Source organism: Apteryx mantelli, chromosome 21, assembly GCF_036417845.1.
Source record: "Apteryx mantelli isolate bAptMan1 chromosome 21, bAptMan1.hap1, whole genome shotgun sequence".
Classification (NCBI taxonomy): Eukaryota; Metazoa; Chordata; class Aves; order Apterygiformes; family Apterygidae; genus Apteryx; species Apteryx mantelli.
The window spans coordinates 12,627,944-12,654,609 of record NC_089998.1 but is presented as its reverse complement, the minus strand read 5'-3'; the positions used below and the strand labels follow the sequence as shown (position 1 = coordinate 12,654,609).

Sequence of the window (26,666 nt, the reverse complement as noted above, 5' to 3'; positions counted from 1 at the left end):
TCTGCATCCTTCGTCACCAGGGCACCCACCCCATTCAGCAAAGGGCCCACATTTTCCCTAGTCTTCCTCTTGCTGCTGATGTATTTGAAGAAGCCCTTCTTGTTGTCCTTGACATCTCTAGCCAGATTTAATTCCAAATGGGCCTTAGCCTTCCTCGTCACATCCCTGCATACTCTGACAACATTCCTATATTCATCCCAAGTGGCCTGTCCCCCTTTCCACTTTCTGTAGACTTCCTTCTTCTGGTTGAGTTTTGCCAGGAGCTCCTTGCTCATCCATGCAGGTCTCCTACCTCCTTTGCTTGACTTCCTACTCATAGGGATGCACCGCTCTTGAGCCTGGAGGAAGTGATATTTGAATATTAACCAACTCTCTTGAACACTCCTTCCTTCCAGGGCCCTCACCCATGGGATTCCTCCAAGTAGGTCCCTGAAGAGGCCAAAGTTTGCTCTCCTGAAGTCCAGGGTTGCGATCCTACTTGGTGCCCTGCTGCCTCCTCGCAGGATCCTGAACTCCACCATCTCATGGTCACTGCAGCCAAGGCAGCCCCCAACCTTCACATCTTCCACCAGTCCTTCTTTGTTTGTTAGTACGAGGTCCAGCAGCACACCTCTCCTTGTTGGCTCCTCCACCACCTGGGTCAAGAAGTTGTCACCAATGCTCTGCAGGAATCTCCAGGACTGGTTGGGCCAGCAGTGCCCGGCGGTCGCCAGCAAAGAGGGCGGCCGCTGTGCCCAAGGCCTGCTTCGCCCTCGCAGACAGAGCCCTGGCCGGCAATGGCAAGGGCGGGTGCAGGAGCGCCAGCGCTGAGCAAGTGCCCCTGCCAGGGACTCCCCCGTGCTCCAAAGGCCACCCGGGAAAGCCGAGAAAGGCAGGCCCCTGGCTAAGAGGCCTGTGTGGTGCTCTCGGGGCTGTCCGCGAGGTCGGCCACGCAGGGAACGGCAGCGGCAGCTGGGCGCCAGCGGCCGTGGAGCTGTGCCGCGCCGGCTGCCCCGGGCAGCCGCAGCCAGGTTGCTGCGGGCTTGCCAGGCGCCAGCGAAGGCCGAGCTGGGGGAGCGCGGTGTTTGGGCTGGCCCTGCAGGGCCAGGCCCTGGCGCCTGCTTTGCCACTCCTTTTCCCTGCGGAGCCGTGCTCCGGAGACAGCTGCAGCACGTGGCAGCGCTGGCACCAGCACTCCCCACGGGGCAGTGTCCCCCCGTGCCGACGGACACCCGCCCGGCACCCAGCCTGGGCAGCACAGCCTGCAAAGTGGCGAAAGCGCCTTTCCCGCCCAAGAGCAGGGCCTGTCTCTGCGCCCAGCCCCTCTCCTTGCCCGACAAAAACGCCCCTTCTGGCGCGAGGCGATTGGCGCGTGGGGGACGTTGTTTATTTTTCACAAGAGCACGACTTGGCAAGAGGCTAAGCACGCATTTGCCCCAATGGCCAAAGGGCGAGCAGCGCGGATCCCGGGATTCCGTGGCGTGCTCCCAGTCCCTGCGCGCAGGACGGCTGCAGGACCTCCGCTGCCATCGTCTGCCACCGCTCGGTGCCTTTGCCAGGAGCAATGCCAGCTCTCGTGGCCTCCTCTCCGGTGTGACCGCTCGGTCCTCCCCGAGAAGGCCTGGCGTCGGCACTCGGAGCTAGGAGCTGGCCTGTCATCGCCTTCGGTGGTCGCCCAAGCCCCGCTGCTCCGCCCTGACCGTGCGGAGCCAGGAGTCGTCGGCCCTTGTGGGCTGAGACTGACGGTGGCCATCACGGTCCCTCCTCGGGGACCTGCTTCGCGCCCTCTGGCGCGCCCCCGAGGGCCCCCGGGCAGAAAGGGGCACGGAGGAGCTCCTGGGCCGGCGGGCGGAAGAACGTTGCCGCCTCCTTGCCAAAAGGCGGGCAGGAAGTCTTCCTCGCGGCTGGCGTGCCCCAGAGCCGTGCTCGGAGCCTGCCACGCGGTACTCCTGCACGTCGTCGTCGTCGCCCTGCACCCGGTGGAGGATGGAGCGAAAAGGCCGCCGGCAGAGCGGGCACTCCGCTTTGGTGGCGGACCACTGCCGGATGCAGCCGAAGCAAAACTCGTGCAGGCAGCCGGCCACGTAGGCGACGTCTTCAACTGTGCCCAGGCAGATGGGGCACATCTGCTCTCCAGAGGCGTGCGGCCGCATTGCCCCGGGCACCTGGCTCACGCTGGCTCCGGGGCAAAAGCCGCTGTGCTCTGGAAGGTCCTCCGCTGCCGACGTCGAGTGCTACCAAAGAAAGGGGGGGCAAAGCTCATGAGCAGCCACGCAGGCTGAGCCAGAAGCGGCAGCAAAGCTGCCGACCTCGAGAGCTCCCGAGGTGCCCAATCTTCTCCTTCGGGGCTGAGAAAAGCCCCAGGAGCCCTGTTGGCAAGGGGTCGGGGCAAAAGGCCCCCCTGCACACCTGCGGTGCTGGGCTTCCTGCAGGAAGGCTTCCCCTGGGCAAGGGGGGCTCCTGGGCAAAGAGTCTCGCCGGCCAAGGAGGGCAAGGGAGGCACGGGCCAAAGGCACAGGGTGCGAGATGTTTGGCCTCTGCTGCCGGATCAGAGAGGGACAAGCTGCTAGAGAGCAGGTGTCTGGCAGAGCTCTGGAGCGCTTTTTGGTGGCTGGGCAGAGTTTGTCGGTGCGTGGCCGGCAGGGCACAAGGGCAGGGCCCTGATTGCCCCTCCACTTGCCAAGGGGTGAAGCCGCGCTCTGCACCGCGCACGGGACAAGCCCCTGCTGCCTGCCCGGCGGCGCTGGCGGGAGAGGAGCTGGCAGCTCCAAGCCGCCCCAGCACCCCACGCACCCCCCCCACACACACACACTACCTGCCGCACTCGGAGCAGCTCAGGTCACCGGCGAAAGCCTGTCCCTGCAGAGCGAGGAGCACCCCGTGAGCCTTCGGGGCTGTGCAACGCCCTGGCACCCGCTGGGCACCCCTGGCTGCAGGACAGCAGCCCTGCGGGGTCCGCAGCCGCCACCTCAGCCAGGCAGAACCGCTGCTGGCCGCAAAGCAAAGCCGCAGCCGCGAAGCCGCACCCCTGATGGGCCCTCGGCGCCTCGCGTGCCGCCTGGCCGCAAGCGTGGGGCAAAGTGAGCGGGCCCCGACTCTGCGGCCGCCTCACAGGCGTGATGTCACGGGAGTCACAGGGACGCTGCGCTGACATCACGGGGCTCGCTCTCAGGGGCAGCAGCCGGCAGCCCCCCCAGCCTGAAAGACCAAGCCTGTGCTTGGCAAGTCCATTGGACAGGACGCTTTGGCCCTTTTTCCTCCTTTGGGCTCTTTGGCCGGCATGCTCTTGTCGCTTGGGACGGAGCCTGAACGCCGGCTGGCCCGCCTGGCAGGCTGCGCGTGCGCTGCAGATCTCCCAAACCGCAGCGCCAGCCCCTCCCGGGCCTTCCGTTCCCGGCCCCAAGAGCGTCGCTCTGGCTGGCACCTTGCTACCCTGCGCCGGCACCAGGCGCACCTGCACGGCCGTCCCTGTCACTTGGGCCGCGATCAGGCCACGAGGCAGCGAGGCATGCCCTGCAGGCCCTCCTGCCCGCATGTGCTGGGCACAGCGGACCCTGCAGGCATGGGCTGTTCCAGGCCTCCAAAGGCGCCCGGGGGCTCAGCTGTGGTCACTCGATGCTTGGGGGCATTTCGCCACCATCTCCTCCTCTCCTGCCCCTGCATCCTGCGTCGTCAGGCCTGTGCTCCTTGACAGGGGCTTTGGGCACTTGGTTTCAGGGACGGAGCATCATCGCCTGTGCTGAGCAGAAGCCGCTGGCGACTGACTGAGAGGAGACTTGGGGCAAGAGCGACACAGCTCTCGCCAGCGCCCCAGCTCCCAGGTCAGGCTGCTGCCCTGCAAACTCCAGCCGCAAAAATGCTGGCCGAGAGCTGACTCCCTGCTGAGCAGGAGCCCGGGATCGCAGCGGCTCCCCCAAACGACCTGCCCGGCAGCACCCAGAGAGCAACAGCAGGCGACACAGCCCCACATTCACAGAATCACAGAATCACAGAATCACTGAGGTTGGAAGGGACCTCTGGAGATCATCTAGTCCAACCCCCCTGCTCAAGCAGGGTCACCTAGAGCACATTGCACAGGATTGCATCCAGGCGCATTTTGAATATCTCCAGAGAAGGAGACTCCACCACCTCTCGGGGCAACCTGTTCCAGTGCTCTGTCACCCTCACAGTGAAAAAGTTTTTCCTCATGTTAAGATGGAAGTGTCTGTGTTTCAGTTTGTGCCCATTGCCTCGCGTCCTGTCGCTCGGCACCACTGAAAAGAGTCTGGCCCCATCCTCTCGACACCCTCCCTTCAGATACTTGTACACATTGATAAGATCTCCTCTCAGCCTTCTCTTCTCCAAGCTAAACAGGCCAAGCTCTCTCAGCCTTTCCTCATAAGAGAGATGCTCCAGTCCCCTAATCATCTTTGTGGCCCTTCGCTGGACTTGCTCCAGTAGTGCCACATCCCTCTTGTACTGGGGAGCCCAGAACTGGACGCAGTACTCCAGATGGGGCCTCACCAGGGCTGAGTAGAGGGGGAGAATCACCTCCCTTGACCTGCTGGCAACACTCTTTCTGATGCAGCCCAGGATACCATTGGCCTTCTTGGCCACAAGGGCACATTGCTGCCTCATACTTAACTTGGTGTCCACCAGCACTCCCAGGTCCTTCTCAGCAGAGCTGCTTTCCAGCAGGTCAACCCCCAACCTGTACTGCTGCATGGGGTTATTCCTCCCCAGGTGCAGGACCCTGCACTTCCCTTTGTTGAATTTCATGAGGTTCCTCTCTGCCCACCTCTCCAGCCTGTCCAAGTCTCTTTGAATGGCAGCACAGCCCTCTGGCGTATCGGCCACTCCTCCCAGTTTTGTATCGTCAGCAAACTTGCTGAGGGTGCACTCTGTGCCTTCATCCAGGTCATTGATGAAGAAGTTGAACAAGACTGGACCCAGGACTGACCCCTGGGGGACACCGCTAGCTACAGGCCTCCAACTAGACTCTGTGCCACTGAGCACAACTCTCTGAGCTCTGCCATTCAGCCAGTTCTCAATCCACCTCACTGTCCACTCATCTAACCCACACTTCCTGAGCTTGTCTATGAGGATGCTATGGGAGACAGTGTCAAAAGCCTTTCTGAAGTCTAGGTAGACAACATCCACTGCTCTCCCCTCATCTACCCAGCCAGTCATTCCATCATAGAAGGCTATCAGATTGGTTAGGCATGATTTCCCCTTGGTGAAGCCATGCTGACTACTCCTGATCACCTTCTTTTCCTCCACATGCGTGGAGATGGCTTCCAGGATGAGCTGCTCCATCACCTTTCCAGGGATGGAGGTGAGGCTGACTGGCCTGTAGTTGCCTGGGTCCTCCTTCTTGCCCTTTTTGAAGACTGGGGTGACATTGGCTTTTTTCCAGTCCTCGGGCACCTCTCCTGTTCTCCATGACCTTTCAAAGATGATGGAGAGTGGCTTAGCAATAATGTCCGCCAGCTCCCTCAGCACTCGTGGGTGCATCCCATCAGGGCCCATGGATTTGCGGGTGTCAAGTTTGCTTAAATGATCTCTAACCCACTCCTCCTCCACCAAGGGAAAGTCTTCCTCTCTCCAGACTTTCTCTCTTGCCTCCAGGGTCTGGGGTTCCTGAGGGCTGGCCTGACCAGTAAAGACTGAAGCAAAGGCAGCATTCAGTAGCTCTGCCTTCTCTGCATCCTTCGTCACCAGGGCACCCACCCCATTCAGCAAAGGGCCCACATTTTCCCTAGTCTTCCTCTTGCTGCTGATGTATTTGAAGAAGCCCTTCTTGTTGTCCTTGACATCTCTAGCCAGATTTAATTCCAAATGGGCCTTAGCCTTCCTCGTCACATCCCTGCATACTCTGACAACATTCCTATATTCATCCCAAGTGGCCTGTCCCCCTTTCCACTTTCTGTAGACTTCCTTCTTCTGGTTGAGTTTTGCCAGGAGCTCCTTGCTCATCCATGCAGGTCTCCTACCTCCTTTGCTTGACTTCCTACTCATAGGGATGCACCGCTCTTGAGCCTGGAGGAAGTGATATTTGAATATTAACCAACTCTCTTGAACACTCCTTCCTTCCAGGGCCCTCACCCATGGGATTCCTCCAAGTAGGTCCCTGAAGAGGCCAAAGTTTGCTCTCCTGAAGTCCAGGGTTGCGATCCTACTTGGTGCCCTGCTGCCTCCTCGCAGGATCCTGAACTCCACCATCTCATGGTCACTGCAGCCAAGGCAGCCCCCAACCTTCACATCTTCCACCAGTCCTTCTTTGTTTGTTAGTACGAGGTCCAGCAGCACACCTCTCCTTGTTGGCTCCTCCACCACCTGGGTCAAGAAGTTGTCACCAATGCTCTGCAGGAATCTCCAGGACTGGTTGGGCCAGCAGTGCCCGGCGGTCGCCAGCAAAGAGGGCGGCCGCTGTGCCCAAGGCCTGCTTCGCCCTCGCAGACAGAGCCCTGGCCGGCAATGGCAAGGGCGGGTGCAGGAGCGCCAGCGCTGAGCAAGTGCCCCTGCCAGGGACTCCCCCGTGCTCCAAAGGCCACCCGGGAAAGCCGAGAAAGGCAGGCCCCTGGCTAAGAGGCCTGTGTGGTGCTCTCGGGGCTGTCCGCGAGGTCGGCCACGCAGGGAACGGCAGCGGCAGCTGGGCGCCAGCGGCCGTGGAGCTGTGCCGCGCCGGCTGCCCCGGGCAGCCGCAGCCAGGTTGCTGCGGGCTTGCCAGGCGCCAGCGAAGGCCGAGCTGGGGGAGCGCGGTGTTTGGGCTGGCCCTGCAGGGCCAGGCCCTGGCGCCTGCTTTGCCACTCCTTTTCCCTGCGGAGCCGTGCTCCGGAGACAGCTGCAGCACGTGGCAGCGCTGGCACCAGCACTCCCCACGGGGCAGTGTCCCCCCGTGCCGACGGACACCCGCCCGGCACCCAGCCTGGGCAGCACAGCCTGCAAAGTGGCGAAAGCGCCTTTCCCGCCCAAGAGCAGGGCCTGTCTCTGCGCCCAGCCCCTCTCCTTGCCCGACAAAAACGCCCCTTCTGGCGCGAGGCGATTGGCGCGTGGGGGACGTTGTTTATTTTTCACAAGAGCACGACTTGGCAAGAGGCTAAGCACGCATTTGCCCCAATGGCCAAAGGGCGAGCAGCGCGGATCCCGGGATTCCGTGGCGTGCTCCCAGTCCCTGCGCGCAGGACGGCTGCAGGACCTCCGCTGCCATCGTCTGCCACCGCTCGGTGCCTTTGCCAGGAGCAATGCCAGCTCTCGTGGCCTCCTCTCCGGTGTGACCGCTCGGTCCTCCCCGAGAAGGCCTGGCGTCGGCACTCGGAGCTAGGAGCTGGCCTGTCATCGCCTTCGGTGGTCGCCCAAGCCCCGCTGCTCCGCCCTGACCGTGCGGAGCCAGGAGTCATCGGCCCTTGTGGGCTGAGACTGACGGTGGCCATCACGGTCCCTCCTCGGGGACCTGCTTCGCGCCCTCTGGCGCGCCCCCGAGGGCCCCCGGGCAGAAAGGGGCACGGAGGAGCTCCTGGGCCGGCGGGCGGAAGAACGTTGCCGCCTCCTTGCCAAAAGGCGGGCAGGAAGTCTTCCTCGCGGCTGGCGTGCCCCAGAGCCGTGCTCGGAGCCTGCCACGCGGTACTCCTGCACGTCGTCGTCGTCGCCCTGCACCCGGTGGAGGATGGAGCGAAAAGGCCGCCGGCAGAGCGGGCGCTCCGCTTTGGTGGCGGACCACTGCCGGATGCAGCCGAAGCAAAACTCGTGCAGGCAGCCGGCCACGTAGGCGACGTCTTCAACTGTGCCCAGGCAGATGGGGCACATCTGCTCTCCAGAGGCGTGCGGCCGCATTGCCCCGGGCACCTGGCTCACGCTGGCTCCGGGGCAAAAGCCGCTGTGCTCTGGAAGGTCCTCCGCTGCCGACGTCGAGTGCTACCAAAGAAAGGGGGGGCAAAGCTCATGAGCAGCCACGCAGGCTGAGCCAGAAGCGGCAGCAAAGCTGCCGACCTCGAGAGCTCCCGAGGTGCCCAATCTTCTCCTTCGGGGCTGAGAAAAGCCCCAGGAGCCCTGTTGGCAAGGGGTCGGGGCAAAAGGCCCCCCTGCACACCTGCGGTGCTGGGCTTCCTGCAGGAAGGCTTCCCCTGGGCAAGGGGGGCTCCTGGGCAAAGAGTCTCGCCGGCCAAGGAGGGCAAGGGAGGCACGGGCCAAAGGCACAGGGTGCGAGATGTTTGGCCTCTGCTGCCGGATCAGAGAGGGACAAGCTGCTAGAGAGCAGGTGTCTGGCAGAGCTCTGGAGCGCTTTTTGGTGGCTGGGCAGAGTTTGTCGGTGCGTGGCCGGCAGGGCACAAGGGCAGGGCCCTGATTGCCCCTCCACTTGCCAAGGGGTGAAGCCGCGCTCTGCACCGCGCACGGGACAAGCCCCTGCTGCCTGCCCGGCGGCGCTGGCGGGAGAGGAGCTGGCAGCTCCAAGCCGCCCCAGCACCCCACGCACCCCCCCCACACACACACACTACCTGCCGCACTCGGAGCAGCTCAGGTCACCGGCGAAAGCCTGTCCCTGCAGAGCGAGGAGCACCCCGTGAGCCTTCGGGGCTGTGCAACGCCCTGGCACCCGCTGGGCACCCCTGGCTGCAGGACAGCAGCCCTGCGGGGTCCGCAGCCGCCACCTCAGCCAGGCAGAACCGCTGCTGGCCGCAAAGCAAAGCCGCAGCCGCGAAGCCGCACCCCTGATGCGCCCTCGGCGCCTCGCGTGCCGCCTGGCCGCAAGCGTGGGGCAAAGTGAGCGGGCCCCGACTCTGCGGCCGCCTCACAGGCGTGATGTCACGGGAGTCACAGGGACGCTGCGCTGACATCACGGGGCTCGCTCTGAGGGGCAGCAGTGGCTCACGCCTCACGTGGCAGCGCTGGCACCAGCACTCCCCACGGGGCAGTGTCCCCCCGTGCGGACAGACACCCACCCGGCACCCAGCCTGGGCAGCACAGCCTGCAAAGTGGCGAAAGCGCCTTTCCTGCCCAAGAGCAAGGCCTGTCTCTGCATAAGTCTGCGACTCACGGGAGTCACAGGGATGCTCTACTGATTCCACAGGGCCTTTGGGTCGTATGACGTGACAGACATTTGGCAGGTTTCAGAAAATTCTTTTCTGCTCCTGATATAGGGCATGTGAACGTTTCTCCTGTCCCTTTTCTTTCATCTGGCTCTTTGTGGCATGTGCATTTGGGACTGGTTTTTGTGGGTGCTGGTGTTCGATTAAGGAGTTCTGTGTTATTCAGGTCCCTTGGATGAATGGGGAAAGTGGGGCCTTGGTCTAGTCCCTGTGATCCAGGGCTCTGCTTCTATAGCCCAGGCCCTGAACCTCTCTTTTACCCACCACAATAAGGGTGAGAGCCCCTCTGAGTGTTGGCTGGATGTCTCTGAACACCTGGGACACACCGTTAATTACTGAGGTTGCGTCAGTTTACCTCAAAGGAGAATCTGCCTCATCATTTTGGAAATCACTTGGGATATCCCCCTGTGGATGGGCTGGCATAAGGAGATTTTTCCAGGCATCTTTATCAACATTGTCAGTTCTTTGTTCCCACCCACCAGCCCTGCTGGCAGTGCCCTGTGCTGTCTCTGAGGTGGCAGGACAGATGGCAGCAGCAGCAGCAGGTTTTGCACTAGTTCAGGTGTTCAAGGCAGATGTATCCGGGAGGTTTCACCATGAGGCAATGAGCAGCCTGTGAACGCGAGCCACAGCAGGGCTCCTGTGCGGGCATGCAACTGGAAGTACATTATGTTAATGCGGAAGAAGGTAGCAAACAATGCGGATGTTTGCAGGATTACTGCCTTGGCAGCTGGCAGCAAGCAGCTGGCTGCCTAGCAGCACTGCCAGAAGCCTGGAAAATCACCGTTTTGAGAGTTGCTGGTATTCTACCTATTTCACACTGGCTCTGGGCCCCTGCTGCCAGGTCTGTCCCCACACACTGGCTTTTCCCCTGGCATCCCAGAATGGCAATACCCCATTCTTCCTGGTCCCCCTTCTAGATCCTAGCCTTTCTGGCTACTAGTTTCTCTGTCCCTCCCCTCTCCCTCCACCTTTTACTGTTTGCAAACCCTGCAGCAGTGCTGCATAAGGCACTGATTCAGTGCAGAGCCCCCTGCCAGTTTTGCCAGAGGTAGAGACAGAAGGAGGCACACAACACTGGAACAAACCACTTCATGATTCAGTCTAGACTTTATTGAGCTCTTGCAAAAACTTGATATTAATGTTACATCAACATATAAAGTAGAATGGGCCCAATTTCTCAGCTGGAGCAAAATGAATTTGATGGAGCCACTGCAATCAGTGGGACAATGCTCACAGACCTCAGATGCAGTCTGAAAATCTTGCCTGCAAAGGATGCTGATCCTCAGCAGAAGCCCCATCTGCTTGGCTGAGGCAAGGGGAAGGTGGACAGTTCTTGCTGCTGGGGCTTGGTACTGCATTACAGGTGGACTTTCCACCTTCACAGGAGGTGGGATTCAGTGTGGCTCGTGCACATGCTGCAGCTGCTCATCACCAGCTTGGTCGGTTCCAGATGCTTCCAGAGTGCTGGTGCCCCTGCACGCACTCACAGCACCTGCATGGGAGGGTGCTGAGGGATGCTGACACATGGCCTGTTGTCTGGTGGGGTGCCAGAGCACATATGCATAGGGGAAGGAAGGTGTGGGGAGGAACGACTTCAGTCACCCTCATCTGGTTCCCTTCTCCTGAGCCAGGATCTGGTTTGTCATGCCTGTGGGTTCAGGCAGATGCGGCCAGGTGAGCTGGGGCAGCAGGGCTGCCACACAGGCTGCCAGCAAGCTTGCACCACTGGTGAGTGTGGCAGGGAAGGCCCAGTGTGCTACAAGCACCTATTGTGGTGTCCGGATACCAAAGACGGGTTGGGTGGCCTCTGTGCAGATGTCATGGCACTCAGCAAGCACCCAGCAAAGTTCAGGCAGCAGCATCTCTCCTTGCATTCCTGGTGCTGGCAAGTATGGAGCTTTGCTTAAGGTCGATGCAACCACCCAGAGCCATTCTCCATGGAAATGCTCCTGGCCATGAGAGCCATGGTGTGCGGGCTACGTGCTGGGCATGGCCAGACTGTGGGTATGTCTTGTGAGCAGCAGATGTGGGGAGCCAGGACCTTGGCTGACAGCACATTAGGAGCTCCAGAGTACCATGTTTTAGCACAGGCACACGGCCGTGGGGGGAGCCAATGAGGGCTGCAGGACTAGGAGCACTCCTGCCTCAAACAGACCATATACAGGAGACAAATCATAGCCATGGGCTTTTTGCACAGGCTGGTGGAAGGGAGGAACAGGAGTTTATCTGCTGACGATGAACAGAACACACGTTTTCCATTCCCTGTTGCAGACACAGTGGATCACTCAGCACAGCAGGAACATGTGCCTGGCCTGTCACACCGTGTGGACTGCTCCAGCTGCTTGGGGCCATGAACACATCACATGGGGGCCCCCAAGGGTGGTGTGAAATGTGGAGCGCAGGTCTGACGGTCTGTGCCTATGCTGAGAAGCACAAAACCTGCAAAGTGAAGCACGTGTAAGCAGTCTAGCACCATCTCTTCTGTGCTAATGTGTGAGAGCAGGCACCATGTGCCTTTCAAAGTCCATTCCCCTTGCACATAGCTAGTCAGTGGCAATACTGATTAACAACAGCACAGGTTGGAAGCAATTATCTCTGTACAGCGAAATCCAAACTGTGTCCTGGTTCTGCGGTGCACCCTGGGGCATGAATATGTCAGCAGGCCTAGGAAGGGAGGGAGATATACAATGAAGTCACCGTGTATGGATGAAGGATGCTTTCCTCCCATATCACCCAGAAGAACCCATCAGTGTCCCTTGGAAAGGCAATCCTGGCTGTGCCTTCCTACTGTGTTGGGCTAGGACTGATGGCCCCAGGAAGAACGTCACACCACAGTGCTGACTGAGGGGTCGGAGAGGTTGAGCTGGCCGGTGATGTCGGTGGGATGATATTGCTGCAACACACAAATACACAGACAAGAAGAAAAAAGTGTTAGGCAGTTCTGGCACTTGTTCCTATGTCTATTTACATCCCGTGTGTCCCTACAGGATATCACTCAGGGGTCAGGCAACGGCCCAAAACCTGCTGCTGGCTGAGGTCCCCTTCCCAATGCAATCCAAGCTTGTGCAGAGGTCATTGCAGACACTCTCCAAGCACTCTACACCTGGACGGGGAGGAGGATGCGCAGGAGCACAGCACAGCTTCTGCAGAACGTGGCAGCCATGTCGCCTGCTGAGCGAGCCTGTCTATGCTCTGGGAGAGCTACAAGACAAAGTCTGTGACTCATCAGCCCAGCCCCCAGCTGAACTTGTGTTTGGAGGGTCAGGCTGGGTTTCAACATCTGACTGGTGCCAGATCTAGCTCTGCTTTGAGGCCAGGGTATTTCACCTCCTTGCTTGAATGACTCCACTTTGACTTTCCCTTCATGCAGGTGAGGAAACGTGCAGTGTGGGTTTTTTTGCAGTAAACTGGAGATTCATGTGGCAATGTGAAAATTCATCCTAGTTCTGTGTTGAGATATGGCCTGGATTTTTGTTTCTGCTCTCCTTACGGAGGGGGCCTTGGCAAACACTCCTTTGGAGAGACCTCCCCAACCACAGCCCCACCAGCAAGTAAAGTAGGGAGAGCAGAAACCCCCTTCAACTGGCAAAAAAAAAAAAGTTCTCCCTCCACAGCCAGGGATTTAAAGCTGGGCAGCTATTTTCTTCCTTCCTCCTTTCTTTCTACCATATTTCCCTCCTTTTCCATTTGCATTCTCCTAAATCTTACTTGCTGAGCTGGGCCTGCCCAGCCCTGCTCCAAGACCAGGTGGCATGGAGCATCATGCACTACTTTCCAGGGGGCCTAAAATGATGCCAGGGCCTGAGAGGGCCTCTTCTGTACTGCTGCGCAGACCCTCTGTGGTGACATTTGCTTGGCCTTGCACCATGCTACCTAGGAGGGTTGCCATTTTGCTATGTTCTTGGAGGGGCTCTTTGCTGACAGGACTTTACCCATGTCTTGCATTGGCTGGTGGCGACTGTGGCCCCCATAGTGCTGCTGGTGGCTCTGGCACTGTGGCTACCCTGCATGGCTATACACCCCAGCTCCTGACTCAGGGAAATCTGGTGTCCCCCAGAGTACTGTGTGGGCTCCTCAGAGTTTCTCTGCTCTGCCCAGAGTGTTTTGTGCCTCACAAGGACCATGGCGCCTCAGTGGGGGGCTGCTGGGGTAGGGGCCAGAGACAGTGTGGTCCCAATCCTCTGGTACGTGTGCCAAGGGCATGCTGCCAATTGCTAACACTGAGGGAATATCTCATGGGATCAGTGCATCCACCCATTCATTCAGAAAATAAATTAATATTAAACTGGAGCCTCTAAGAAATTCCTTGTTGTTGCCTTTGTGGCTTTGCTGTTTGAAATGGTAACACCTTCACCATTGCCTGTTTGCACAGAAAATGGCCGAGGTGAACCCCAAGTTACTCTGTTGCCCTGGGCAGCTTTTTGTGACATTTTGTAGGTCCGCCAAAAAATGACCCTCTCCCAAAATGGGTGCAGCTGCCCCCTCTTTGCAAAAGTCTCAGCTTCTGACTGCCGTAATAAAATAGCTATGAGCTGTGAGCTCGTGGGATGAGGCAGCAGCCACCTCTCTAGGGCCTTGCTCCCACAGAGGAGAAGAGATGGTTTAGAAAAGGGAGAGGCTGGGTGACTCACTGGTGGAGAAGATTTCAGCCTTTGCTGAAGGAAGAACTTAAGATACAAAAGATAATGGGCAAAAAATAAGATCCTTTGTTAAAAACCCTGCACTACTGACCTGAAGCAACAGGTAGAAAATTGCGTGTGTGTGTGTGTGTGTGTGTGTGTGCGCGCGTGCGTGCGTGCCTCAATAAACGTGTATGTGTGGCTGCTGCGATGGGAAGCTGGAGATCTAGCAGGACAGGCTGGGGCATTCTGGCCTCTTTGCACAGCTCAAAGGGGGACTCTAAAACAACCAAACGTACTGGGGAATTTGGCCAGAAAAAATTAAAATACAAGAACATGACTTTTGATTTGAAAGCATATCTCCTCCAATCACAGAGTTATCACAGGGTAACATTCTCATTTACTTTTTGTGTAGAGTTCATGCATGCAATTTTTAATATTAAAAAAAAAAAAAACAAGAAAGTTGTCATATCAAAACTATGTTAAAGTAGAACTAATGGCAAAAGCACATATCAGTAATTTAGGGTAAATTATGTTACAGGGATGGTGCAATTATCCCCAAACCAAACATTATAAAACCAAGAAATTAATCAATATTAACCATAGAAGAGACTCAAACATGTTAAGGTATGGAAGTGAAGTGAAGGCACCAAAAACTTTAAATGACACCAGGAAGAAAATATAGACAATAACTTAATATGTCTTTAAAAATGACTTCAACCTAATCTGGGCTTATGTGGTAGTCCCTGTCTGGTGGAAAGTTTTCTGGAAAAAAATTGTTTTTTTTTTTCAATTAAAAATTATGATTCCAGCTAAATGCAATCTTGTTGTAGAAAATGCCGACTTTCCTTTTAAAAAAATTAGATGTCTTTGGCCTATTTTTAGTTGTTTGGGGCCAAAAACTAGACTTTTTTTTCAGCAAAAAAGTATTTGGTTTTGGAATGGCTGATTTTTCATTGAAAAGGTGACCTTTTCCATGAACCCCCTTGATTTTTTGACCAGCTTTGGCAATATCCCAACAATTATAGAGCGATCATTGCCTCACAGCACTGGGCCTTTGCTTGGTGGTGATGTGGAACATGTGTCATGCTGTGTTTGGGGACCCACGGGCTGGCAATTTGACTCTGCGGGGGCTGACAACATCTGCAGTGGGGGCTAAGGGATCTGTGCATCTCGTTACGTGTCTGTACAAAATGTGCCGGCTCAGAAGGTGTCTGTGTGGTTTATGCATCTCACATGGCTTCTGTGGGGTTGCAGTATCGTGGGTGGTTGCGATGGATGGCAGTACATCAGCTCTGCGAGTGCTATTCGAGTTGCAGGAGCTGCCTATGGGGAACACATGCATCTCCTCCTGGGGCGGTGGGGATGATGTGCCGCGGAGAGGCTGTGCAGCTCGGGTGATGGTGGGCGCTAGGACGTTCAGAGTGGGATGGTAGCTTCCCAGGGCTGTCTTGGCTCCATGGTGCCAGCCTGTCTCTCTGGCACTCCTGAGGGACCATTCTGCAGGGCTGCAGAGTAGAATCCATTTTTAAAACTCCAGACAACGAAAAGGAAAGAAGCAAGGCCACCAGGTTTGCATCTTTCGCTTGCTAGACAGGAGAGCCCATGGAGCTGGGGTCAGTCTGGCCTTCCAGCCCCATAGGCTCTCAAGCCTTGCCCATCTGAGACCTGGCTTGGGCCTATGGCTCTGCCAAGCATCATAAAACAGAGCACCTCACTGCTTTCTTGTCTTTACAAGGACCCCAGGCAACGTGTCCCAGCATGCTACGTACTCATGGGGCCTTCCACAGCAGGAGGGCATTGAGGTCTCTGAGCCAGGGCTGCTGCATCGAAGCTGAGGGCACCAAATGACAGGCTGTGACATTAGATGGGGACAACACCCTCCCACTGATTGCTCATCCCACAGAGCAACCAGCAGGCCAGCCCAAGATCACAACAAAGCTCACTCCACCACAAGGCTCCGGCCTGATCTTGACCCTACTAGCCTGTTCTTGGCCCAACTAGCCTGATCCCTTTAGAGGATGCATATCCTGGGGCCCCGGCCATGTTTCCCTACTGCAAGCAGACAACTGCGACAGGCACCCAGGGCGTGGGGCACCATAACCTATAAAGGGATTGCACCAGAGAAGCAGCTGTCACCAGAGCGAGGGCCATCCTCTGGAATGAGTGGGGCTATCTCCCTCCATGGCTTGCCTGCAAAGTGTGCCAAGAAGAGCACGGCCACAGCCCAAAGCACAAGCAAGGCTGGTTTTGCTGGCTTCCCTGTGGCCCACTGCCCCACAGGTGGTGAGCGCTGGTCCCCACCAGATGAGAAAAGGGGAGAGCACAGCTCTGCCTCTTGCCTGTGGAGCCTTTGGAGCAGAAGACCTTTGGACCTGGACACCTCAGGGCATAGGGGATGCTCCTACCCTGAGGCAGAGAGCACTCTGGGGTGGTTGTGGGGACATGGGCAGCCACACCACCAAGAGGGGTTTGGCTCAGGATGCTTCATATTGCTGCAAGGCTGCAATGAAGGAGGAATTGAGGGTGCCACATGCCAGCTGCCCCAGGCAGTGGTTCCTGGGGCAGAGTGGGCAGGTGTATCCCTGTTAACAGGGGTGCGTACAGTGTCCGTAACCTCAGCTCCCAGCATCTTGGAAAAGGCACTGCCATACTGAGGGCATGGACTCCACCAGCCCCGTCTCCCCCAGTCCTGTCACCGGCTCCTGTGCCTGCAGTGCGCACTGATCTCCCTCACTTTGCCATGATGCTCTTGCTCTCCCAGGCCTGGATCCATTGGTTTTCTAAATCTTAGAGTGAATCAAACACAACACCACAAAATGTGGGGTCTACCCTAGTTGCGCTGAGGGCCCCCCACCAACTCTTTCTGTTGTTTTCTCCCCTTTTTCTCTTCATCCTGCCTGTTCTTCTTCCTCCTCTCTCTTTTCACTTCCCAGCTTCTCCTCACTGCACCACCCACCCCATCCCTCTTTTTCCTCTCTCCCAGTCTGGGCTCAGGCTATCAAGACACAACCTGCAATCTTCCTGCAGAGCTACTCTGGGTTTTGGTCCCTGTGGCAGTGGGGAGAGGTGGGACCCAAGGCCCAGCACAAGGTGCAGCATGGGCACAGCACAGGTGATAACAGGGATGCCCATCTTCCCCACTGGCTATGGGGCATGGCTGGCAAGAGCATGGGGCCACCCTCTGAAGTCTGCTGGCCCTGAGGGGACAGGACGAGAGGAGCACTTTGTGTGAGCTCGTGGCAGCCCAGCCCAGCTGAGGGCTCAGCTGGCCTTGGCTCCCAGGCTGGTGTCCCAGGGGTGCTCCTGGGAGCCTCTTGGGATTGAGCCTGCATTGGTCTAAAACGGAGTCACCTCCATTTTGCATACAGAGCCATGGCCCAGAGAGCCCCTGGAGCATCACATGCTGCTCCCCGAGGTGCCCCCGTGCCTGCAGCCGGGGATGAGCCGCCCTGCTGCCAGGGGCCACATCTCCTCGCGCCGGTGCCACCTCCGTCCCCCCGGCCCCACCATGCATCACGCCTCTCGTAGCCTGGCGGGGAGCCTGCTCTGAGCAGCCCTGGGCAGAAACCCGCCGGTCACCCAGGGAAGCGATTTTGGCAGCCCGTTAACCGGGAGATCTGGCAGCAAAACGCACCTCCCGCTTCCACACGAGACAACAGAGTAGCCACAGTGCAGTGTCATACAACAGACGGCAACATGCAGAGGGACACCGGCTTAGTCTGACAGACCAACAGCCCAACCTGACGCTGAAGTGTGTCTCAAGCTCTAGCAAGAGCAGACACGTTCGCACATTTGGAAACAGCTGGCTTTAGAGGTAACAATTTGTAAATTTTCTCTGGTTACATGAGAGCAGTTTTACTCCAAGGTGGAAAGTGCACAGTTTGAGCCAGGTTGGGTCTTTAAAACTTCCTCTTTTAAGCATTTGTGTCTCTCTTCTAGAGCTGAAATACTGCTGACGATAACCAGAGACAGCTGTCATTTGTGTGCTGAGGACTATGTCCCGAATGCTAATAATCACAAACAAAAATCACATGTAAAGAATGTGACACGCATGGCTCTCAGTGAGGTGACACAGTGCCCAAATTAAATCGGGGTGATCATTTTAGGCATACAATGACAAACAGTTACAGGAACACTCAGGAACAGAAAAAAATATGTCATTGGATTCAAAAGGTCAGCACCGGAAAGGTGAGCAAAGCACAGAGAGGAACATCAGAAATCATCCAGGCAAAAAAAACAAAACAAAACAAAACAAAACAAAAACTCGGTTGCATCTCCCAACTCATCACAGGACTCCAAACCACCTCCTGCCTGCCCTCCAGGATCCCAGCATCCTTTCAGGTACACGGGATGACTGACTCACTGACTCACTGACTGACTGGTGACGAACATGAGCTATGCATGTACACTGGCAGCTTCGGGATGGGTGTGTGGCAGTCAATGGGATGGCAGAAGAGAGAAAGAGAGAGAAAGATAGAGGGCAGAATTGTTCTTCTTCCTCTTACCGTATCCTTGGAGGACCTACGTCTCTTGAAGCTGGAGGCCAGGGTGGAGGTGATGGACCTAAAAGTGGCTTTCTTTTTAGGGTCAGGTTCTGCTCTACCACTTTTTCTATCCTAAAATGAATATGTATAAGTGATTAGATCTCTAGTGTGTTGTTGGAAACTCTAAATCTATTTGAATACTGCCCCATGTCATGTCCTTCATTTAGGTGAGAAAGCTATTGGAGATGTTCTGTCACTCCCAGTCCTCCAAGGGCCTCTGTGACCCACAATTACAGCACGGCCGCCACACGGCCACAGCTATGGGGCCAGCCTCGCATCTGGAGCACTGGAAACCCCTCTGGGGAATATCCCTGGTCTCAGTGTCTGCTTCCAGGCCTGCACAGCTGACCTCGCTTCCTCGGGAGCACCTGGGGATGCTCTGACTAGCGTCCTGCCCCTCACTTCCACCGCTAGGCTAGATAGACCAAGAGGTGAGATGCTGCACCTACCACTAAAAAAAATTGCTCAGGGACTTTTCTGAGGCTGAATCCTAGTGCCACAAGAGAGAGAAAGGACTGCATTGAAAGAGAAGTCATTGTATGAATATTCTGTAAAAAATGTATTCAAAAATTTAAATGATGCATTTGTGCAAAGCCGAACTTTTTTTTTCCCAAAGTAAAAGGGTTAAAAAAAAGGAAACTGGAAGAAAAAGAAAAATAAAAAAAGGAAAAGAAAGGGAGGAAGCAAAGCGTTAGCGCTATGATGTCATCAGGGGGTCGGAATGAACTGAAAGAGAAACAGAACTGAAAAATGTAGCCATTGGTGTTAGCGAGTCGGACCTGGTTAGCGCAGGCTGGGAGCACCAGCCGCCATGGTGCAGGGGCAGCGAGCCGAGGGGACCGGCCGCACTCTGCGGCGGGCGCTGAGAACGATTCCTCCCCAATTGCTTTCGTGCCAATGAGTGTGACCTTTCCGACGGGGGACGGAGTGACCAGGTCTGGCTCTGCTACTGCACGGGGGTAACCAAAATGTATCCCGCTGGTGCGTAGAGCATGCTCGGGGATACATTTGCTCCTCCTTCTCAGTTCTCTCTTTTGCGGACATGCACAAACGGAAAGGAAAGCAAGATGAATGGAATGAAATGTCTTTTTCTTCCATGGCATCTCAGGAAATAGCCATGGCAAAACTGTGATCCCAAAAACCATTATTTTTGTTTGTTTGTTTTAACAAATAAATCTTTCCACTTGCCTACCTTCTAGCAATGTACCAGATACTAGTGCTCTGACGTTTCCTCCTGTGGAAAAGTCTTACATTGTCAAACGGCTCTTTACCATGAGGCTGTTTATCCCCACAGGGCAGCATGCTTTGCTCACAGTCCCACAGACTCTGCCCAATGACCCAGTGCAGTATTTTCTAGAAGGTTGGCAAGTGAAAAATGGCAGTGTGACTAGTGTGCTCTGTCCCAGCAGCCTTAACCCCATCTGTGCTGCTGCTTTTTGGAAGCAAAGGAAAAAAATTTAAAAAAAGGCTTTTTCCGATACTGTATTAGTGAACTGAACCCAGCAAGTTCTCAGGATATAGCAGCCTGGCCTTGTGCTTCCCCTCACTGCTCTCGGGAAGGTCACTTCCACCTGAGCAGCCCTTCTGTAATCCCCAGCCAGTGCTGCTCCCACAGGGCCATTTCATTTCGCTTGTTCAGGTGACATCACTTTTGGGGTTCCCAATCATTGTTCTCTCTCTTTCATTCACTCATTCTGTGAATGGCAGTCTCCTTTAGTTGTCTAAAGGATCTGTTGCTCCCTGAATGCTGGCTTGCTTCCCCAAGGAAGAAAAGCAGCCCCAACAATTCAGAGAGAGCCTTCTGGTGCCCTAAACTGGGGTCCAGGGTGCAACCAGGGTTCATCCCAAGAGCAATGGGGTAAGGGAAGAGTGAGGCTGGTGGCTGGGTCTGGCTCAAATACGTTACCATGGTTCAGTGTCACTGCCAGGCAACACCAACCCTCCTGAGCTTCCCTTGCCTGCATGACAAGGAGGCATTTTAGTGATGGGAAATGCTGGGGAGAGCAATGGTCCCAAGGAAGCACCCCTCTGAATCTTGGTGCTGACAAGCACTGGCATTGCTGGCTCCCATCCCGGGAGACATCCTTGTCTCCAAAAGACAAGAGCACACACCGCCTCTTTTGGGAATCTGTCCTGGGCATAAAGATAGCTACTGCACACCTGAGGAGCAGGGAGAGAAGGGGAGGCTTTGGCTCATTTTGGAAACCATCACTTGAGCATTTCTCCACCTAAGCAGCGTGAGAGCCACAGGCGAAGGGATGCTCAGTGGCAGCAGATTATCCCTCCCATCCTCTGCTGGCAAGTGCAGCCACAGTAGTACCTCTGTGCAGAGTGTCTGCAAAGGAGCAGGAGCAGCACTGGCACTGCTTGCTCAGCTGGAAAAAGATGTGGCTCCAGCACACTGCCCTCAGCAGAGCAAGGTGCCAGGTCCCCCTCATGAGCACAGCTGAGGACAAATCTGGGCATTTGGGCCAGGTGTCTGTCCCAGACAGAACTGTGTACAACTCATCTCCCAGGAGAGGTGGCGTTGGCCAAGAGCACTCCCAGGGACAAGGCAGGGCATCTACAGCTCACTGGTGGCTCAGGAACACCTGGCCAGAGTTACTGGAGTGCAGGGTGGGGGACAGAGGGCCCCATGCTAATCCACAGCTCTGCATTCACTGATTTGGTGAAGGAATGGAAAACGCACCTGTTGGAGATTTGCTCTAAAAACGGTTTGTCCTACCTGCAGGTTTTTCCTCCACACATTAACGGCCGCAAACGCCAGCTGCATCTGCTTCCTCCGCGCGTCCTTATGCCTTTTGTAAGCTATTTCTATGAATATTAAAAATATCCCGGCAACAATACCTCCAGCCACCAGCATAAACACACCTGAAATAAGCAGGAAAGTTACAGAGGGCAATGGAAACTGCACCATGACACTTCATTTCCTCTGTATCACACTGAGCAAGAGGAGCATCTTCCAACCCAGGGTCCCCCTGGCCCCCCACCATCCCCCCACAGTCCATGAGGAGCTGTGGAGGGTAACCCAGCACAGCAGGGCAGGTGTTGCAGCTGCCTAGGTGATGGGCAGCAAAGTGACGGTATGCCGGGTGTCTTTGCAAGATCCTCTTGGTCATGCACAACCACCAGCATCAGTGGTGCTGAAGCGACGCTCGGGGGCAGGCACAGAGCTCTGGGATGCTGGGTGCTGTAGCCAGCACCAGAACAGACCCCATCCCCCCAGACTGTTGTGTTGTCCCAGAAACCCAATGCCAGATCTCCTGTTTAGCCCATCAGGAAGGACTCCAGTGCACAGAACTGGCTGTGCTGTCCTTGGCCATCTGGGAATCCACAGGGGTGGTGTTTTGGGAGCCATGGGATGGGGAGGTGGGGAGCACTGAATGTCCTGGGGAGATGGAGCAAACTGCTCCCTCTCTTGGCACTTCTGCCCTGGCCCTGAGGTGCCAATGAGGACTGGGTCCCCCTGGACAAGTTTAATCCTACATTCACATGTGGGTAGGGCAAAGGGTTGCCAGCACTGAACTGCTGCAAAGGGAAAGTCCATCTGGGGGACCTCACAGTCTTTACAAACAGGGGCCAAGAAAAAAAAAAAAACACTGAATAAATTATCATCTTCCTGCTCTCTGCTCCCTGCCCTGGAAGAGCCTGGGACAGTCTTCTCAAGGCTGGGTGGCTGCCCCTTGCCACCCACTCCCTCCTGAAGAATGTTCCTTGCTCACCTCCTCGGCCACTTTCTCTTCCCCAGAAGGTGCTCTTCCCTTCTCTCTGCCTTGGCGAAAGCTCCGATTTCACCATGACAGCTGCAGTTTGGCCACAGCAGAGGGAGCGGAGCAATGTTCAAAGCAGGACATACCCATGGATGAGAAAGCCACCCCAGGGAAGGTCGGGGAGGCTTCTTGGAACCATTTCAGACAAGGTGGAATTGGAACTGTTTCAGACAAGATGGAATTGGAGCCCAACACAACAGCCTTCCTGCGCTAGGAAAGCACAAACCCAGAAGAAGCAGAGCTTTGGCCTGAGAGGAGAGCTCAGGAGAGGAGAATGTCTTGAGTGAAAGCAGGCTACCCAGCGAAGAGGAAGAAAGAGGTTTGCAGAACAAACCTGCCATATTTTCAAAGGTGAGTGTTGCTGGGGCATTGCTACGGGAATCACACTCCTGATACCTCACCCAAGTCTTGTCCAAATCCTCCATGAAGCCGTTCTCATGGGACCTGAAAGCACAAGGAGACAGGACAGAGTAGTCACTGGAGACCGTATGCAGATGACTGGGGCACAGGGACTGGCTTTCATGCCTTTTGTGCGTTCATGCCCTCCACGCTAAGACTCTGCATTTGTTTGCAGCCTGCAAACATGTGAATGGCTGATGTGTGTGCACACTTGTGTGTGCATGCCTGGCTAAGGGCACACGCAAGTGCATGTATGGCATCTATGTAGAGAGCATGTGTGTGTGTGGCCTGTCTGCAGTGGTCATTTCTGCATGTCCTACACGCATTTTCACACTGTCTGTGCACAGCCAGTGTGGCCATGAGCTGCGTGCACAGTGCAGTGGGTGCAAGTAGGTGTCTGCAGCTGCCTGGTGCTACTGCCCCATGTTCTGAGAGCTGGAGAACTGGCCACCTACTACCAAAAAGAGCCATTTGTAAGCTGAGTTTCCAAATGGAGCAATGCAGATGATGGGGAACAGCAGGTTTGGGCAAGGTATTTTGGGGCTGGGAGACCCAAGAAATTAAAATCCACCTTATTGCCAATTTCCATCTGTAGACCCTAGACAGAGGTCTGAGTACAGAGCAGGGGCAAAATTCCTGCAGGAACAGGGAAGCCTGCCAGTCCCCTGCTCCATACAGCAAGGGCAGGGACTACCCACGTCCCTGGTGTCCCTAACCACATATCCTGTTAGCCACAGAAATGCCCATTCCTTTCTGAATCACCTGGGCTAATTTGACATGGGCAGGGTGTGAAACATGGGGGGGGGGGGTCATTTGCTCTGATTGCATTTCTTCTCTTTGTTTTATGTACCCTTGTGATAGGAAGAAGCATGAGGGAGAGATGCTTCAAGCTGCTTTCCTCAGGTCTTCAATGGTGTGCACGGTCTATTATTTCCTTCCCTATTTAGCTCCTGTCACTGGTGAATACCCCTAGTCCCTCTCTCTAGCTTCACAGAGGGTCCCCCACAGCCCGTCCCCCTCTCTAGCAGATTTTGATGGTGTGACAGGACCCCAGGGTCCCTCTTACCCAGAGATAAGGGGCAGAGTGAAGCCTCTGCACTCCCTGGTGTGTCATGGAAAGAAATTGGCACAGCACAGAGCACAGCTCACCTGACCAGTCATACCAGCTTATAAGGAAATGAACGGTACCCCGGCAGCTCCTGTTTCTGCCTGAACAGCTAGCAGGAATGGAGGTAGGCACAGGGCACATGTCCCACATGTCCCACCATGGGTCCCCCTGAGCTTTTCTCCCTCATATTCCTTGTACATCCCCATGACTCACTGTCTTTCTTAGCAGTCTGTATCCCTGGGCCTCCCTGTCCTCTCCCAGAAGAAAGCCAAGGGCACCCTCCCAGTGCCCCTCCAGGCTTCTCACTTTGCTGCCGCCCAGCCCCTTGGCATGGCCAGCCAGTGGGGTCCCATGGCTGTCTAAGTTAACCTGGGACCTGCTTGGGTTTCCTGCATTATGCCCACTGACTTCTGCAGACATTTCAACTCTGCATGGTGGGCAGGACCCTGGTGCTTCCTGGATGTTGGCTTTCTGCCTTTCAGTAAAATTAATCTTGCACCTTCCCCTCCACTTCCTAGTTCCTGGCTGGCTTTTGCTCCATGAACACAGTTTACTCCATGTCATTTCCCTGTCTGCAATAAATGTGTAATTTCCAAACTAACACAAGAAATCCCTTTTCTCCATGATATCTCATTAACTTGTGGAACTCATTTCTGCAGGTCCGTACTGATATGAGAGCCTTAGCATGGTCTCAGGAGGAAGTCTCTGCCCATCAGGAATGCCCAGAGTTGAAAGAATAGCTCCCGAAAGATTAAGCCAAGGAAGCACAATGCTATTGGCCAAGCTGAACCCGCAAGGAGAATCAGGGAAATCACATCACCTCTGCCTGCTGCTGCAGCCTGCACCTTGCTCACAAGGATCTGATACTGGATGCTCCCAGGGTTTCTCTATCAACCTTGCCTATGCTCCTGTGGCCAAGCAGGGCTCCTGCTTCCTGCCTCTGGCCCCAGTGCATGGCTGCCCTGCTCTGGCCCTCTCATCAGCTCCCAGACTCCTGTGAGCCAGAACCAGAGCTGAAGCTTAGGGTGTCCATCCCACTCAGTCAGGCACATACCCTTCAAACCACCCAGAGTCAGGGAGCCCCAATCCCTGCAGAGGATTTGGAGGGTGGGATGGCAGTGCCTGGCATAAGCCTACTTGCGTGCTAACACATGCAGCATTTAGGGAGCAGGCCCCATGCTGAGAGCCATGTACGGACTTGAGGATGGCCAGGGAGACGTTCTGCTTCCATGGACTGTCTTTGCGCATCCCAATCCCAAAGCCGGAGCGGAAGAAAAGCTCCCCTGTCGTCACCAGGTCACACTTCTGGGAGGCTTCAAACTCGAGCACTGCTGAGTCCCAGATGAAGGCATGGAGCTTGCTGGATGCCAAGAGAAGACAGACAGGTCAGATAGGGCAGCCCAGTTTGTCTGCAGCCTCTGTGAGAGCAGTGAGGATGCTCCCATCCCTAATTTAAACACTGGGCTTGGTTATTAACATCCCTCTCCTCCCACTGGTGTCTGTGCTGCAGCTCCTGCCCAAAGAGTAGGCACAATTTTGCAGGAGGAGTAGAAGGGGATATTGGGGGGGGGGGGGGGTTTGAAGCCCTTCCCACACAGAGGCAATTGCAGAGGCCAGAAGTGGAGGTCATTGCCAGGGCCAGGGCTCTGAGCATGCCTTTTGCTTTGCAGCCGTTGTACTCTCTATCCAGAGATCTGGCACACACTAGCTCCAGCTCCTGTGACACTGTCAAGGCTGCCTCAAATCCTCCTTCAGTGCCATGCCTGGAAACCCAGCTGGCCCCAATATCTCTTTCCTCAACTTTTGCTGTGGCCCTGAGATCAGATGCTCCTTCCATGTCCCAGCCCAGTACTGGCACCTGCACAGCCCACCCACAGACACAAACACCCATACCCCTGTTCCTCCCGAACCAAGTGGACATATCTCTTCCAGCAAGGGGTGGGCAGACCCCATCCAACCATGCTTCAGCTGCAGCCTCCCCTAGCTGGCATCAGTCCTGCTTGTTCCCCCGGACTGGAGACCCCCAGAGCTCCCCCTGGTCCCACGCCTGCAGGGCCAGACAAGGTGTTGGTCCCACTCACTTGTCCCTCACGGCCTGGATGGCTTCAGCAGCACTCTCGTAGTTGTGCTTCTCCATGTGTCGATACATGGTGCTCAGCTCCACCTGCCGTCGGAAGTAGATGTCCACCGAGCTCTGCTTCACCGTGGCATAGATGAACTTATCGGAGGGGTTGCGCAGCTGAAAGGTAAGGGCAGGGCCTGCCATCAGCTGTGGTACCTCATTGTGTGGAAACATGGCAGAGCAGCCAGGCAGACCCCAACTGTGGCTGCGGGCTGGCTCAGGGAGCAGCTGGGGGGCAGCTAAGCTGCCATTTCTTCTGTTCTCCATCAACCAAACTGACTCACCCCAAAGCTACATTTCCTAACCATCCATCCCTTCAGGGACCTGTTTCTCAGAGAAGGTCTTGATCTCCTCAGTGGAGCTGAAGTTGCTGTGGGGCAGTGGATGCCATGGGCCTGAGGACATTGTGGGACAAAGGATGCTCTGGGTTTGTGGATATTGTGAGGCAGGGGGTGCCATGGGACAGTGCTGCCATGGGGCTGAGGATGCAGGAGGGCAGTGGATACCATGGGGATGACAATACAGTGGGCAGAGTATGCAGTAGGGTGCTGGATACTATGGGGCTGGCAACGCTGTGGGATGGTCTCCTGCAGGTCTGGGTTGCTAGGCTGTATCTGTGTCCTTGCAAGAACGGGAAATGGGCCTGAGGCATGCTGGCATCTGCTGAGAGTATTGACTACACCACAGGGACCATTTCATTAGTTATAACTCATTTATAATGAATCGTTTCCTCGTTGGTTATTGTGGGCTCTCCAGGAACTGGCAGGAAGCTTGGCTGGATATGTGCTATTTCTGGACAAGGTTTTTCTCTGTTGATTCCTCTCTCCCTCTGTCTGTCTGTCTGTTTTCACTCAGCACAGGCATTCAGACCAGCCAGCAACAGACGCAGGCACAACCACTCAGGGCTTGATCCCCGGCACAGGCACACAGCTTCAGTGGTCCCCCACACCCCTCTGCCTCTCTGTGGTCCCATGGTGCTGCCTGGGCTTTGCCGCTCCACCAACCACATGCCTCCCATAGCCTGACTCCCCTCCTCAGTCATGGCTCCTGCTCC

General features: G+C 56.0%; 1 protein-coding gene across 1 annotated transcript in view; it reads right to left on the bottom strand.

The window, feature by feature from the left end:
• Positions 1–11,871: 11,871 nt before the first annotated feature.
• GRIN1 (glutamate ionotropic receptor NMDA type subunit 1) overlaps positions 11,872–26,666 on the bottom strand; it is a 39,977-nt gene continuing 25,182 nt past the window's right edge. The window contains exons 16-21 of the mRNA XM_067308918.1: positions 25,572–25,729; positions 24,689–24,850; positions 22,318–22,427; positions 20,939–21,084; positions 18,175–18,285; positions 11,872–11,940 (exon numbers count right to left, since the gene is read on the bottom strand). Coding sequence (XP_067165019.1) covers positions 11,872–11,940; positions 18,175–18,285; positions 20,939–21,084; positions 22,318–22,427; positions 24,689–24,850; positions 25,572–25,729 — 756 coding nt within the window. The remainder of the gene's footprint in view (positions 11,941–18,174; positions 18,286–20,938; positions 21,085–22,317; positions 22,428–24,688; positions 24,851–25,571; positions 25,730–26,666) is intronic.